Source organism: Xiphophorus hellerii, chromosome 15 (assembly GCF_003331165.1).
Source record: "Xiphophorus hellerii strain 12219 chromosome 15, Xiphophorus_hellerii-4.1, whole genome shotgun sequence".
Classification (NCBI taxonomy): Eukaryota; Metazoa; Chordata; class Actinopteri; order Cyprinodontiformes; family Poeciliidae; genus Xiphophorus; species Xiphophorus hellerii.
Genome location: NC_045686.1, coordinates 15,752,503 through 15,769,722, shown reverse-complemented (window position 1 = coordinate 15,769,722; position 17,220 = coordinate 15,752,503). Strand labels below are relative to the sequence as shown.

The following is a 17,220-nucleotide window of genomic DNA, read 5'->3' as shown; positions in this document are numbered from 1 at the left end:
GGATAAGAAATTAAAACTAAGCTAGTAAATCTGCCTCATTATTACTGAAAATGTCTGTTTTTTATTTAACGTTTCCATTTCGTTTCCATTTTTACATTTACATTCGTGAGCTTGAATGCAATGTCATTGTTTCTGCTGTTGTGGTAGTTGTTGAGGATTTTTGACATATAAATGCCTAGCAATATGATTTAATCTAACAACAAATGTAATGACACTACATTTTATGTAGGCCCACTCAGTGTGTGTCTAAGTAACCCGCCAAGCAAACTGGTCGACAGACACACTGAGGATTCCTCTCTCTTAGTGTGTGGGAGTTAAAAAGCAACACATTAGCCAGAGCGTGGATCCTGGAGGCCAGAAAGAACCCCACACAGTTAAACCTCATGTAGGAGGAACATCAAAAAACACTTCCTCTTCTCTCTAGGTTCATCTAATGAAACTGTTTGCAGTCTTGCCAGTGTGCCGCTAAAGCATCCAGGGTTTCACCGCCAAGTGCATCATCAAACGCTTAAACATGTGAAGAGGCTGGCTTAAGGAAATAACCCACTTGACCACAGCCCACTCACTCTAGTCAGTGTCACTGCATAATCTCAGCAAAATGAATCTGAGAGGATCACTGTTCTTCTTATAATTGTAAGAGTTTGTGTGTCAGGTTAGTGCAAATCCGGTAACACCATTAAGATTTTGGTAAACTATTAATGAATCCCATATGTTTAAAATAGAAACCTCCAAATGATGAAAAAGTGAACTGAAACAGATCAGTAACAGATGGGTAGATGTTGCAAAAGGAAAAAAGGATCAATTTAAAAAAACAAAATATCTGGGTAGAATCACTGAAAATGACATATAACACATAAAATATCATAATTTGTTAATTTATTCATTTTATATTACAAATCTCCAGGGAGTGTAAGTGTACTCTTAAACCAAAGTTCAAAGTGAAAGAAAAAAAAAGCAAGCCTTGTCTCATCCTCCATTTCTTCTCATAGAGTCCTGAGATGGGGGCAGGGGAAATTCAGATTTTTTTATCTTAGTTACAAGCAGAACATGAATAAGATCTGGTCAAGGAAAAAACTGTACAACTCTGAACTAAATAATTAAGGCCTTAAATGCAAAACTACATACAGATATTGAAACGCTTGTTAAATTGAACACGTACACAACGAACAAAAGAAAGGACAAAAAAAGAAATTATGGCAGACATGCAGCATCAGCTATCGGGGAATTGCAGTCGGTACCTAGTGTAACAAAGAGATAATAATGATGTATCACTTTGTAACTCTCACAGTTAGGATTGATGGTGATGACTGATGACATCTAATGATGATGACAATGATGAAGAAGGCAGCAGATGATGGGTCATAAAAATGACTGATGAACCGTGCTCCAACTCGGGACTGGATAGGGAAGATACCACTCTCACTGCGCCCCAAGATAAAGCTTGTTGTTGTCTTTTGCTGCAATTTGTAGCAAGCAGCACCAACAGTCATATTTCTATAAAGCAATTAGCATTTCAGAAAACACCCCCCCGGGACTGAAAAATAGCCTTAAAACAGACTGAGTGTCTTGCTTGGCTTTTCATTTTCTCCTCAACAGCGCTCTGGAGCTGATCCAACAAAACATTAGTTCTTCTCTCAGCTAAAAGAGATTTATTTAGTCTGAAACAGATTCTGCTGAAGCCCCAATTACAATTCAGTCGATGACCAAACAAACGGTAGTGACTTCCTTCAACTGCTGCTAAATGAAGTGCCATAAAGAAATGAAGAGTTTCCCAGTGAATGTGGTGTCCTCTGTGAAACCTAACTGCTCAGTGAAATTGATTACTGACATTACAGCGAGGTGCACATTACTCCTGTATAAGTTTTAACATGATAAAGGCAGTGCATGAGGTTTATGTGATTAGAATTTAACTATCTTTGAAATATTACATAAGCAATGTCCATTTTATCTCCAAAATGAATTTGTAACTCAACAGGAGGCAAAAGAGCACATCAGTGGAGGAGTTGTTTGGACAACTGAGCTAAATGAGCTTTCAAGTTCAAACACAAAGACATTCCAGCATAAACATTGACGACAGCTTTTTGCTAAATAAACCTTATGAACATGTAGTTATGAATGATCTTTTAGACACCTAAGACACAAAAAACCTTCCCCAACTATAAACGGCAATCAAAAATAATTAGCAGTGTACTATGAAACCAAAAATCTATTGTGTTTGCAAAATCATTTATAAGCATGTTTTGGAAGATGGAGATGATCACCAGTTCATTGAATAACTGTGTAGGTGAATAGAATTGTTCTTTGGAAAACACCATAACATGCTGACGATCTCAGTTAGAAATCAGCCACCTAGAAAGAAAATACGGGGAAGTGCAGCTATTCATAGCCCTTGAAGGTTTTGTCATTTTACAATCCAAACCAACATATTTTAATCGCAAAGACCAACAGGGAGTGGAAAAAGAATGAAGTATAAGAAAAAGGCAGAACAGTTTTCCTTTTTTCCCCTCTATAAATAAAAATGCATGTGAATTCCACCCAATCTGAATTCTGTCGCCCTAAAATAAAATCCCACACAACCAACTCCCTTTAGAAATGTCATTACTAGATCAGATTACTAAACAGATCATGGTAGCAATAATTACAAGAAACATATGTGACCTCAAACCACTTGTATTCTCAATAAATAATTTTATAAAATTAAATTTAAAATTGTAACAAGTTCCTGTAAAGCTTTACTCAAAAAAGGCACTGAAATCAGAAGTACACCACAATCCAATTTCCTACAGTTGGCCTCAAAGTCATATTCATCAAAACTCTCACAATAATAATCATTTGAATCATTACTGCAAGGCATAACATTGTCTTCTTCAGAAACTGTAACCATAGCAGCAGAAGCTGTAATTTGTTGTTTGTATAAAATTCTCATCTACGATGTTTAAAGTACAGTGTAAAATATGCAAATGTCAGAGGTCACTACAATAATCATTACTAAATAGATACTAATCTGCAGCACGCGAGTACGCATTTCACAAATATCTTGTTTGAGATACTCCCACGTCTGCCAGTTTGGCAGACGTTTACACAAACACTGGAACATAGTATGCACTTTTAAATAAACAATATTTCGTATAAATAAATATTTTATTCAAATTTGCAACATACTGTTAAATTATTTACAGTAGTATATTTATAGATAGTGATAAATTCAAAATGCCAACTTTTTCGTTTCCATACAGGACTTAGGGGAATTACAAGGGATGTTACAAAATAAAAAACCCTATTGACTCTTTCCTTTCAGGTAGAGCTCCATCAAATGCAACTGGGCCAGAGAAATGCCTTCAGGTTTTTGGCACAAACCCTGCAAAGCAGCTTTGAATGTTGTTTGTCTTTATTACTTATACAGAAACTTGAGCAAAAAAAAGGTGGAAATTAAACTATGCTTTCATTTGAATCAGCACGTGTGGTTCAAACTAAAAATACTGCTTTTTCCCATTTTCCCTTTCTCAGTTTCTAATATTTCTTTTTGCACAAGGAAATCACTTTTATGTTTGGTATGCTGCTTGCATTTAGCAAAAGATCAAAACAAGCCATCCGGCTCAAAAATATTATGCACCGGCTGGAATTCTTTCCAATTTTTGTGCGACACAAGGGTTCACGAAGAAAACAAGAAGTTATCTTCATCTAACTTAATTAAATACAACTCTCTAACAAAGCCTGGCATAACTGTGGGATACAATTTGAGCATTTATCTTTAGTACGTAATAAAGCGATACATTAAAATATAGAACACAGGGAGAGATTAAAGCTTACCAATATATCATCCTTATTAAAGTGCAGTGTAGTGTAATGATGTTTAATTCCTCCTACCTTCCTCTGATACAGCTCCTCTGGGGTGGTGGACCTCAAACTGACCAGGCGGTAGTTCTTAGCAACTGTTCTGGGTCGTTTGCGTGGCGGCGCGAAACGTTCCATCTCCGTCACGTAATACAAGCCCTGCTTGATGTAGCCAAAGTAGCGGGCTTTTGCTGAGGACTCTTCATCCGAATCAGAGTCTCCGCCATCATCTCCTTCCTCTTCCTCGATGGTTGCGCCGCTGCTGAGATTGCTTTCAAAGCGTGTACGCTTCTGAGCAAGTCTCACCTCGCACTAATCAGCATGACAGAAGGATAAAATGTTCACTAGGTGGAAGCACAGAACATAAAAACAATAGAGGACATAATGCTCTTTAAAATCCAGGTTAGTACCCCTTTTGGTTTGATCACAGAAGACATTCACAGTGACTTAATACTGATAGGAATATGCAGTGACTCAACGTTAAATATGCAAACACTTTATTTTCCAATAATTGTGCCATAAATGAATGAAACAAAATGTGAGTGGAAGAACCTAATAGTTCAGCAGACAGAGGTAGTAAATTTTGAGTACTTTGGGCACCATAGTGAACTCTGCATCACCTCAGCTGTTACTCAATGGCACTTTTATGACACTAAAAGACCATTAGCTGGAAGTGATTTTTTAAGGCCAAACAACATGTTGAGAAAAGCCAACTTTACACAGAGTTAAAGGCTCATTTGTGCTCAGTGTGTAGACACATAAACCTACCCCATCTTCTGCAATTGTGAGTATTTTAGTTAGTAAGTCAGGGAGTGGAACTTCTCTCTATCCATGTATTTAATGATCACACAAACAACCTTTGTCTACTGCAACTGTGCTTCTTTTTAGGTCTCATTCTGAGAATGTACATTATCAAGATTTTCTCCACCGCCCATGTCTGCTATTATCTGAAACTTTCCTCTGAAATTGAAAGCTAAATCAGAACTTATCTCTAATAGCTACATTGCATAAAAACTGAGGTAAATGAATACCTGCACTGAAAACATGGAGTGAGGCTTGAGAGCAACACAATTAAATAGATCCACGGTAGGAACAGGTGGCCATATTATATGTGTTATGGACTGGCATCAGAATTTTCTACAAATTTTCGCTGTGTTCCTAAGTGGTTTATGCTAACTTTCTTTTTTTGTTGTTGTTGTTATTTAAGAAACCTTGCTTATAAAACCATTTTTTTAATTATTAACGTCTTAAATATTGCGAGATTTTACTGTTAAATTTTTCCTCCAAAAATTTGTGTGAACTCCAATCATTAAGGTTTACAGATTTTAAACAAGATACTATTTCACCTTTTCATAGACTATTTTCTGTCAGTGTAATACAAAAGAAAAGTATGCTTCAGTTTCAAAAGAAATCTGTATTGCAACACAAATAGGAAAAAATAAATATTTCCCAGATGTACTGTATGATTGTCTACAACTGTAATTCAAAATTTTCTTATTAAACAATCCTTTAGCTAGATTTGTTAGTTTTCCACAGTCGGGTTTATAAACTCAGGAGAATAAGTAACACAAACACAGTGCGTCTCTCCTAACATGGTTGTTCAAGGGATAAGAAAATCCATCTGTTAGCAAAAACAATGAATTACCACAATACTTTCATAGGAGGAAGGCTTAACCATTTCCTAATCCCAATGACTATACCCAGCAGCAATCAAACATTAGTGCAAAAATATGACTTAAGAGGTGAAATCACAAGAGGATTCCAAGCAATTCTCTATAACGACCTTGTGATAAGGAATATGAACATTTATGTGCAAACATTAAATGACAGATGATAAATGATGCAAGGACAATAGTGTGGCACTGATGTAGCTGTGTTGTTAGTAAACACACTAAATTGAACACATGTGTGTCCATTCAACAAGCAGTCTTAACAAAACAGCATCAAGGACAAACTGATAAGGAGAAATTTAAATACAAGACACTTTCTTTTGCTGGTTTTATTCTTCTTTTTTTTTCTTAATTACCTCAGAATGGGGTTGTGCATTTTAGAGTCCCCACTGCCTTTGTTAGGATGTCCTACTGGGAGGTAGCTTAAAATTAAAATGATGCTTTAGCACTTAAAAACAGTGATGATTTAAGCATCATCACTGCAGTTTCTAATTATTCCACACTTTTGCAAGCAGACTTCAAATGAAGATACATGTTTAGTCCAGCACAGATGATGCTGGGGGAAAAACAAATGAATAAAAACAACTAAACTTAACTTTCCCCCTCCTACTCCTCTCTGATGTTAAAACAGGCTGATGACACATTTCCTCAAGGTTGCCAGCTAAAAAATGTTTTTGTGAGATTAGACAACTTTTAGACTTTAGACTTTATTGTCCCCATGGGGGAAATTCTTTTTTGCAAACCAACCCCACAACAAACAAAAGCTCAGCAGTGGAATTAAACGTAAAACTTACTTCCCCCAAAATATTAATTAGTCAGAAGAACTGACACCTTATAATTCCCTTGTGACTTGACCAGTCTTATTATTTTTATTAACAGTTTGTGTTTGGACTGAACAAGCAGTTTAGCAACAACCCAAATTCCCAAAGGATTGGGATATTGTGTAAATGTTTAACTAAAAGTGAATGCAAATCTCATAAACAGTTTATCTACAATGTAGAAATGTAGAAAACATATAAAATGTGTAAATTAAGGCATTTGAATTTTTTTAGAAAATAGACTACACAACTACTATGCCCTCAATTGCATTAAGCATTCTTAGTTCTGGTGTGTCTCATCTTCCACAAACAATAGTGCATGGATTATTTATGGGCTTTAGGTTAGGAGAATTTTACCTCCTCTCAAGGCTGCAGCTGTCCCTTTTGTTTGTGCACCTTCTTTTATCCACACTTTTTTCTTCCACTCAACTTCATTATTATGCTTACGTGAACACCCAATTTCAGGCAGGACCTTTAGTTGCTTAGCAGACAGTCAAAGACTCCCATCTGAGAATAGCTAAAGCCTGTGAGTACTTGAGACCCCCTGCCTGTTCAAAACAACAAAAATATACCGTAATGTGAATTAATACACAAAGTGGAAGTGATTTAAGCACCACTGCAGAAGCTACAATCTACCTTATTTCCACTTTTGGGGGAACATCTAATTAGCACCAAGGAACATAAATAGCACTCCTGGATTGGCTCCAGGTAGCCAGTAGCTGAATTATTTCATTCCTCCTGACTGCCCTCTATAAGATATTTGCACTGCGACACATTTTTATGAGATTTGCACTCTGTTTAATTTATATTTTACACAACATCCTAATTTGGGGTTATATATTAACGAAGGTGAGGAACTGCTCAATACTCCACAAAGCATGTTTTAAAGAACTAAAGGATGAAAGCTGTGATCTACAGCTAATGTTAATGGATGTTCGCTCTGGTTCAACAATCTGCACACATCTCTCAATGTGACATTTACCTCCAGGCTTAGGAAGCCCCCGTCATGCGCAGCAGTGACTCTGGGTGAAGGCTCGAACCATTCGCAGGACTTCCCCAGAAGGTTGCGTAACGTTCTGACGGACGATACGGTGACCGACCCAGAGCAACGAGCCAGAATCAACACGTTGTCACTCCACCAACTCACATCCACCAGTGGGTAGTACTGCTCCTTATCTGGGACAAGTGCAGTGACACACAAAGGTCAGTCAGAGCAGATTTTTTTTCTCTCCTCATCCTCACTTAACATGTTTGTGGGCTTTATAGCCTGATAATACCCTTATCCAAAGAGTAACTTTTTAGTAACTCGTCTCCCTCCCTTCCAGACATATTTATATGTAGCGCCATGAGACATCACTTGTCATGAGGATATACGCCTAGATTACTGCTTACACAAAATGTGATAGCTGTCACCACTAGTGGCCTGAAACTGTCAAAATAAGATTATAGCCAAATACACAAACACCGAAATACACACACAAAATGGCCTGGTTACCGAAGGGAGAAAATATTTGCTAGCCCCACCATGCACCATGAGCCTTGTGTTTGTGAAAACTGTGTAATTCAATAAATCAACAGTGTCAAAGATCATTAAATTGTGTCCAAAATGTGCTGTCATGTCAGCAACAAAGTACTCTCTTTTCGCTGCTCCAGGCCAAAATACCTTTTATTTTCTTCCTTCTCTCCAGTGATGTCTTCCACTCCGGGTTGATCTCCTCAAATCCTGGCTGCAGGGCGGACCGGAAAGATGGAGGCACCAAAGCAGGGAGCGAAAAGAAGAAAGAGCGGAAAAGGGGATGGGGAAAGAAATTAATCTGCTAACCCTGTTTACACTTGCAGCACACATGAGCTCCACCGGCGGCGGAGCTGAACGTAAACGCTGAATAAATCAGCAAAACATTTGGCGAATTTAAGTTCCTCACATTATGTGGGATGGGAGCAAACACAAACACTCAAAATCCTTCTCCCCACACTGAAAAACCATGTCCAAAAGAAGATTACATTAATGCTGTCAGTGAAGAACTTAATATACAAAAAATTATATCTTGTATATTAAGTGTGCAATGAAGTGCACATTCAGAACACAAATTTGAGCAGCTTAGGGTTGTACCTGTAGGTCCTGGCTCCATGTGGTCCTCTGTTTTAGGGAGGGGATGTCCCAGACAGACAAACGCCCAGAGAAGTGGATAACAGCCAGGAGTGTCCCGTCAGGGCTCAGGCTCATGCGGAACACACCGTCCTGAAGAATGAGAATGCCAACACGTTCTTCTTATTAAGAATAGATCAGCTTTTTATTTTACAATGACGTATTCAGGCTGAAGAGGGCTTAAGTACCTTTTCATCTCCTTGCCTTGAAAAGAATCTTAGGCTGGGAATCCTGAAGAAACCTCTCCTCTGATTCTATAAACATAAACACACAGGGTGAAAATGTCTCATCTACCACACGACTAAATTGTTTGCAAGAAAACGAGGTGTTACAGACATCTCACCGAACCAATATCGTCCTCGTAACTGGTGACCTGCTTGTAGTGAGGCGAGCCAGAGAGCGCCCTCCAGGCAGTGATGCCGCTGCAGGAGGCCTTGGATGCACCATTATCCCCTGATTCACAGCCTCCTACCAGCAGCAATCTACACAAACACACACCATCTTCATGATTGTGCCTCTAACCTTGTCATCCTTTAATTCCAACTAAGGCCAGAGAGAATTCCCACTACTGAACTGCCATTTAGGTGCCTAGCAGATTAAGTGTTATTTATCAGAGGAAAGGTCTGGTTGGAATGACTTAAGCTCAGTAAAGACAAAAATAAGACCTCAGTGATTAGTGGTTCCCTTCATTTACAGTGGGACTGGCCATGAAATCCGGCTTTTCAACTCAAGACTGCCCCCTGGTGTAGAGAATATAGATATTAAATATGAGCAAAATACAGTTATTTTGCTGTTTAATACCTAATGTGTATCGATGTCACTGGTTCTTCTAAATATATCTATTCTGTGTTCAAAAATTTCTTGAAATCAAGCAGTTTATTTAGAGAGAAATTTTCTTACAGAGCAAAAGTAACACATTACACAAGACTAAAACGACAAACTAAAGCATCCAATACAAAAGAAATTGAACAAGTTAAATGACGTGAAACATGGAAAAAAATATGGACTCTACAGAAAACTGCAGTCATTAGTATGAAGGGTTGAGGAACTAATCCATTAATGATGATGAGAAGATAAGTTTAATGAGACTGGAGGTGGACATAAAAAGTGGCTATGCCTCATGGGCCAGGACACATTGGCCTGCCCTCTAATTGACCTCTTGCACTGCGGACAATAAGATGTACTGCAATTAATTATTAATATAGTACATTTATATGCATAAAAATTGTATTTTCTCTCTTTTCAAAATGTTTAACTATCGTTATTTATTGCATCTCACAATTATGTTTTACTTTTCATATTTTTAATTTAATCATGTCCTTTTTACTTCTTAATATTTTTTATTACACTTTTATTTCAAAACTAGCACAACTGAACAGAAAACAAATGAGCCTTTCTTTCCCTAACAGATACAAATAAATGGTTTTATTATTTATAAATGGCAACTACAAAACTTATTAGTAATTCTTCCCCTGAAAGAAAAACAGATCAAGCAACAAAAATAAAACCAAAAATCTACTTTAAATTAGAAATATATACCACTATTCATTAAAATCATGTCAAAACCAAAAAGGTAAAAGGAAAAGTTTTTTTTGTTTTGTTTTGGGGTTTTTTTCCCGATATAAAGTCAAAGTTAAAAGTATAATCAAACTGAAAAAAAGTTTGATTGTACTTTTATCAGTCAGTCTTAAGTCAAACCAAAAATACATGTCTTAGGTTTCCTTTTGAAAACATCACTAAAAAAAATTACTCCACCGCCCTCAGATTATCAGGGAGGTTGTTCTGCAACAAGGGAACAATAAAGGAGGAAGCAGATTCATTTAGACCACCACTACCATTCCTAATGCACAACTGCACATGTGTCCTTACAAATGTAAATTATTTTAATAATCATCCAGAAATTTGAAATTATTTTCTAAAATCCAATTCCTTAACCTTTCTTCTTTCCTTGTTTGCTTTCTATTCTTCCTCATGTTGACCCAGTTTTTCACATAGGGATCATTAAAGTTTCATCTCATCTATCAGTTGGCAAACATTTGACAGTAGCTGCCAAAATCCATTATGCTTTCATGCCAGGTTTCACCGGCCAAAGTAAATTTGCTTTGTATGGCCTATGGGCCCTGGGGAAAACCATAAGGTCACAAATATGAGCCTGATATAATTAACCACAACCTCTGAATGGGCAGAGGAGAATTTCAAGCCAGTGCAGAGAATTCCTGCAGGTACTTTATTAAAGACATGGGCTCATTCATTCTTAAATGAGTGCCTTGACCTCATTCAACTTAATGTCTTCTGCTTGAAAAGGAAATCTTGATGAAAACCAATTTACTTGCAACTTGCACCATAATCTATTGACTTTTTTTTCTGGTACATACGATGCATCTCAGGTCCACTGCTTTCTCCTATAAAGAGACAGAATAAGTCTCCTCTTCTGTGTGTAGGGAGGTTACGTCTGAGAGAAAACATGTTTGAAGTGATAGCTTAGCAGGTCAGAATCTTTTCACAAAAGGGAAGCAAACATCTCTGCAGGTCCTGCACATCCTGGACACAAATGGCTTCATATTGCCATCAGCAAAAACTAACCACCACAGAGAAAGTTACTTTCCCCATGCTGCATTTCTGATCAAAACAATGAACACATTACAGGCTGGTCAGTTAGCTATGCTGCTGTGGAACAAAACAAGTACATTCGCACAAACACAACCTGCCTTCCTTTTTTCTTCTTCACAGTTACTGTACATTATACAGACTGGTTCTTTCATACTCATTTATTTCACCTGAAGTGTATATATTTATACTGTACGTTTGTAAGCTGTGAGAGTGCGAAACCAAAGTCAAATTCGTAGTTAGCTCACAGAATCTTGGCCAATAAAGCTGATTCTGGTTCCAACATGATACATGGATGTCTGTGACGGAAGCATGATAAAATGTGGGAAACTCAAGGGGCTTGACCACAAACCACTTCAAAGAGAAAACATAATTTAAAGAACAGCAGGTTTGGGTTAAGCTATGACACTAGAGATGGTTTAGGTCCACAAGTACGTTAATTTTATATTATACTGAAACATAATTGCGTCCATTCTGCAAAGATTTTAAAGTAAAACAAAGATTTATATAATGAAATCTGCTATGCAATTAAATCTAATTTATTTCTATCAAAGTAATGAAGATAAGACGTATTTAGCAGCAAATTGACTATGCCCATAGATCTGAAATGATGAAACAGCTGGAAATCGCTCAGAAACTTTCAGCTTTGGATATTTAAGTGTTTTGTGGCAACATATCTCAGGATGAGAACTGATTCAAAGGATTTGTAAGGATGTCTGAATATAAATGTAGGAAAAACACTCCTGATCAAACACGGCACTAATAGAAGTCTCAGACGGTGGAGTCCTCAGGAGAAAATACATTCTCCAACAATGTCAAGGGAAGGCTATAGATATTAATTAGGTTGCCACTGATGGATTAAGAGCTTAATGCTGGCAAATATGTCCGTATTTCAAAAAGCTCTACATATCATTTATATTCAACCGGCTCTCCGAGCTCATGCAGTGTTTGAATGCCTGTAATTTTTTAACGTACCGGTGAACAGGGTGGTAAATGGCCGAGGTGATGCCACGAGAGTGGTGCGGAGAAAAGCTGAAGGTGTGGTTCTCCTGGAAGTTTTGATTGGTTCCAACACTGTAGCAGAGCAAAAACGTTCACATGACAAGAAATACACAATTAAACTCAAGCACATGAAAATGAACAAACAAATGAAGTGCTTATGTGGAAGCTTGTGGTGCTGAAAAGCAGTTTTGGGCAGTTTTGGATATAACAACAAAGCAATATCTCACCCAGTTGCAATTAAAATGAGACATAATAATCTATATAATCTAATTAGGAACGGCAATTTAAACGAGAATGGTACATGTGGGGTAATTTGTGTTGGGATATCTCTCTGGGGAAATTGTTCTTTGCTGTTCAAATGTAAAGAGAAAAAGGAAGGTAAAAATGAACACTGAAATGCTGGCACAAAGAGCAAGACAATGAGAGAGATGCTTACCTATAATTCTAAAAACAAAAAATCTAATAAGTCATTTAGCAACAACATTGTAATACAGCCACACAAAGAAGAAGAGTGAATGTGAGCTTTCTGCTAAAAGCTTAAAAAACACTTTTAGAGGAAATCTGGTAAAATATCTCCAATGTCTTAATGATATACTTGCACATGCACACCGGTACCTCAAAGACCGTTTCTCTGGCTGTTATAGGAGAATAAATCAGCGTTTCCCTCACTTTCCCTCACAGGCGGCATCAATACAGACAGAACTGAGGAGAAGGCGTTGGAGGGCTGGACATTGTCTGATCAGAATTCAGCGCACATTGCTGAGTATTACCCTGTGTTTTGGAGTGTCACAGCTCTAAGGCTTTGTGTGACAACAGCAGTGAAACAGGGAAATGGAAAATCTCTGAGGAGATGGAAAAAAAGAGAGGGCTAATGCTAAATCGAACTTGGAAGAAACAGGGTTCCAACACATTTGACATTTCTAAATATCATATTTTTACAACTATATAGATTTTGCAACCTATTGCTGTGACATTATGGACACTGGAGTAAAAAACATTTACTTTGTTGATTTAATTATCTGCTTTTGAAAAATAAAAATTGCAAAACCATCATGCTAAACCTGCCTTTATAAATCAGCAGTGTAATAAAAGTCTAGTTCATTGTTTTTTGAGGGTATATCTACCAAACTTTGATCAATTAAGACAATACTGGCAAATCTGGATTGGATTACCTTAGATTAAATAAAAGTTCTTTAAAACTGTAGTTTTCGACAGCCAGTGTAATATAACTTTTAGATGCGGTTCTGCTTCACCACACCTGACGCAAATAATGAAGTCACCAGCAGGTCTCTGTAGAAGCTGACCGCACATGATGAGGCAATTCAGAAGTTTGAATCAGCTGTATTGAAACAGGGTTGCATCTAGAAATTGCATCCCAACCTCCAAGGATGGGAGTTTAAGATATCCACTTAAAAATGAACCAGTATTAGCTTTATTTCACCAAATCTCCCAAAAAAACTGGAATTTAAATGCTGTGTTATGCATCTATATCAAGCCCAGCTCAACGAACGGGTCCAGCGTAGAACCAAGAAGTAAAAGTATCTCAGGGTCAAAAAATGGCATTGTCAAAAAAATTAACAATGCCAGAGTCATTTCAGAAACTACATTTTTTCTCCACAAAAATGTATTTTCTTAGTACTCTAAATGTGGAAGATATAAAAAAAAATCAAACTCCATACTTGCCAAGTTAGTAAGTTATGACTAGACTCTACTACATAGGATGAGCTACTCATTTTTTAAAAGCATACCATGAAATGCATCAGCAATCTTCCCTTAAATAAATCAGAGGCAGCTTTTCTTTATTTTACCTTTGCTAACAGAACCTGTTAACTGAATTAATTAATTAACTCCGATTAACCGTTTGCTGTGAAACGACCCCATTAAACCCGTAACATGATTTTAGCTTGTTCAAGAGAATTCGCCGTTAACATTCCATGAACATTCCTCGCCTGAGGTCGCTGTGTGAGGTGCAAAGTGTGCCAGTGTTAAAGGTGGTAAGGGGGAAATGTAGTCGCACCTACAAACAGATTATCGAGCTTGTAAGTTTAATAAACAGTGTCATGGTCAACATGAGTAAGTTGTCACACTCTCTTATCCAAGCCTGCAGTGACTCATGGAGGGAGGAAGGCGGGATGGCAAAGACAGATGCAGAAATGAACATGTCCTTTGCATATTATCAGGTATAATAAACACCCACTAATACAGACGTCTGAAGGAGTAAAAGCTCCTTTGCTGCTTAGAGGTTTTATTCCCAATTGTACTCCTTTATATTATGGATTAATTAACATAAAAGCATCAAAAACAAATTTTAAATATCACTATAAAAAGAAAATCCTTAAATGCTATAAGCACACACGATAAGAAAAGAACCATAACAATAGTTAAAAATTGAGATAAGAATAGTTAATAAGTTATACCAAACATGCAGCATTGTCATGGGAATTTTTCAATAAATGTTTGCTTTTATATTAGAAGACAATAAAGCAATTTAAGGGTGGCGGATTAATGAAGGATTTGTGCCTCTCACCTTACAAGGTAGCTCTTGAGTCCACCACTGTATGTGATCACAAGAAGCTCTGCTGACCACTGAGCACTTGCTGTGTACTCCAAGAAGATCAGTCCTGCGACTGCACAGCTGAAATCTCCAGGAAAACTCACCACCTGGATCAGAAAACAGTAAGTCGGAGAGACGGTGTAAAAATAAGTGGTGCAACTTCTATTCAATTTTTTTTAAAAGAGGGAGTAAAAACAATTATCACTTTGTAACCCACCAAGTGTTTTTAACTAAACAGATGTGACATGCAAGACATGAGCATAAAATAGACAGTCTAAAGATGAAGAAAGTAATGATGAGACAGGCGAGCCAGGCAAACAGAAGATAAGTGACAAAGTTAAAGAGACAGAAAGCCAGGGAGATGAGGGGGAAGGAGGACAGACGTGCACATGAAATTTTTTTTTTTCTGCACATGCACACTTTCTGTCAAATTGACTTTTTTATCATTCCCCCCCCAGAAATAGCACCAAGTCAGTAGTGTGTGCACTTAACAGTGACAAACAGGAGGAAGAGCGAAGCAGAGCTGGAGGGAGCTGATGTAAGTGTGCGAGCACACTCACTGTCGGCAAACAACAAAGCAGCAGTGCACTAAAGGAGCGAGGATCAGAGACTTTCAAAGGTAAGTGTGGCTGGGGAGAAGGACGAGAGTCTGCACTCGCCGTCTGCCAGCGCCATCAGAGCAGTGGAGGGAATGATGGACAGAAATGCAGGAATAATAATATATTGAACACAGAGGACATTAAATGAGGCAGGGATGGAAGATGGACTTGATGGGAGCATGGGGAGAGACACTGACACAGACATGCACGGATGAGAGAAATGTGACAGCAGAGACATGAGGAGAAGACTGGGAGAGTAAGCTGTGAAAAATTTAAAGATGGGAGCTGATGAAGATGGGATTAAAAGGAGGAATTGAACAGTAAGAGCAGAGAAGAAGGAGAAGAGGAAGAAGGAGCAACAGACAATGAACTAAAAAGCCCCCATGACAGACTAAAGGAGTGCAGAGGGTGTCTGACAAGCAAACATGTACTTCAAGACGTGACAGGCAGCTCAAAGTGCTTCACAGAGCAGGAGTACAAGTCTCGCCTGACTTGTCTCAGGAGGATTATGGATGTCTGAATCCTCATAACCATCTTACTGTACTCTTACAAGTAGAGCTGCCCTGATTGTAGTTTAGGACAATTCTGATACATGATTTTTCAAAAGTATTCACATCCAGATTCTGATATTAGCCAAGTTCTCTGAAAGAACCATATCACTATATGTTTTTTCCCATTATCTCTGATTGAATTTGCAAAAATAACTGTTAAGTAATAATATGCATTTCTAGGCCAATGCCGGTTTGTGTTTTTCTTTGAAGACTTAAGAACTTTTTATATTCAATAACATATCACATGTACAGGCACTGGAAATTAATGAGGACTCAGTAAATATTTTAACATTTTTACATCAAACCATAATGTCAGGAAATGTCAGTTATAATTTAAATCCCACCTTAAAACACCCTTCAGGTTTCCCTAACATATCTGGACATTTAGTATATTTTTTAGCATCACTTCCAAGTAATATAGATCAACTTTACACTGAGAAAGGCTTCTGCAAAATGTGGTAATGCATTATCCAAGACTCCTCCACATTTTTGCCCACCTAAACCAACCTGGCTAAAATTACACACAGGCATGTCACATCAGCTGAACACAAAATCACAGCTTCTGAGCATAAAGAAATGAAAAGTTCATATATAAAACACAAATTCAAAGATCTCACAGCTGAAAGTGAAAAGTGGTTGAAACCTTCTTCAGTCTGTGGTTAAGGATTGGCATAAGGTTAAAGAACCATTTCACATAAATTATTTCAACCAAAGCAGGCCACACTGAATATTAAGAGGGTGTCAATTCTTTTACTCAAAAGACCTTTTTTAGAATAAGTAACAAAATATTTGTATTTAAGTTTAAATATTTTTTTCCAGGAACTGATAAAGAGTATTAATGTATGTTCTTGACCTAAAATAACAAAAATAAAAGTATATCAAAGTATGTTTTTGATGCTTTTGTAGGCTGAAAATCAAAGGAATTTTTTGTTTTCTTCATAGTAAAAAAAGGAAAAATACAACACAGGGAGCATAAGAGTGATTTTCAGATGATATCAAACAGCTTGGATAAGCATGATTACCGGAGGAATGACAAAAAGTTCGCTGCCAATGAGGTCAAAAAGGCGAACGGTGCCTGTGCTGTCCGCATATGCCAACAGAGTGCAGTCGTAGCTCCACGCCACCTTTCGCCACTGAGGGTTGGGGTCCTTTGGCACTGTGGCAAAATGGTAAGAAATGAATAATTAATCCCAAAGTGATCAAATTTCAAGAATTAAAAGCTTTCAAATCAAGTCAGATGAGACAGCATTAGATTATATCTTCTATAATGCATGGTGCTAATGATTACAGATGGGAAATGAATGATAAATCAATGCTTCTAAAATTCCAAGACCAATTTATCTATAATAAACAGCACCAATAACAGCTCAGCGATTGTGTTTTAAAAAGGGAAACACTTATATGCTTTCAAGCTTAAAGCAAGGAGAGAGAAAGTGAAA

General features: G+C 37.4%; 1 protein-coding gene across 2 annotated transcripts in view; it reads right to left on the bottom strand.

Moving 5' to 3' along the window:
• The window catches only part of nbas (NBAS subunit of NRZ tethering complex), a 166,723-nt gene that overhangs the window by 139,728 nt on the left and 9,775 nt on the right, over window positions 1-17,220 (bottom strand). For both annotated transcript variants that reach the window (XM_032585504.1, XM_032585505.1), the window contains exons 7-15: window positions 16,804-16,937; window positions 14,605-14,738; window positions 12,051-12,149; window positions 8,812-8,950; window positions 8,657-8,722; window positions 8,433-8,561; window positions 7,986-8,049; window positions 7,305-7,498; window positions 3,868-4,146 (exon numbers count right to left, since the gene is read on the bottom strand). In XM_032585504.1, coding sequence (XP_032441395.1) covers window positions 3,868-4,146; window positions 7,305-7,498; window positions 7,986-8,049; window positions 8,433-8,561; window positions 8,657-8,722; window positions 8,812-8,950; window positions 12,051-12,149; window positions 14,605-14,738; window positions 16,804-16,937 — 1,238 coding nt within the window. The remainder of the gene's footprint in view (window positions 1-3,867; window positions 4,147-7,304; window positions 7,499-7,985; window positions 8,050-8,432; window positions 8,562-8,656; window positions 8,723-8,811; window positions 8,951-12,050; window positions 12,150-14,604; window positions 14,739-16,803; window positions 16,938-17,220) is intronic.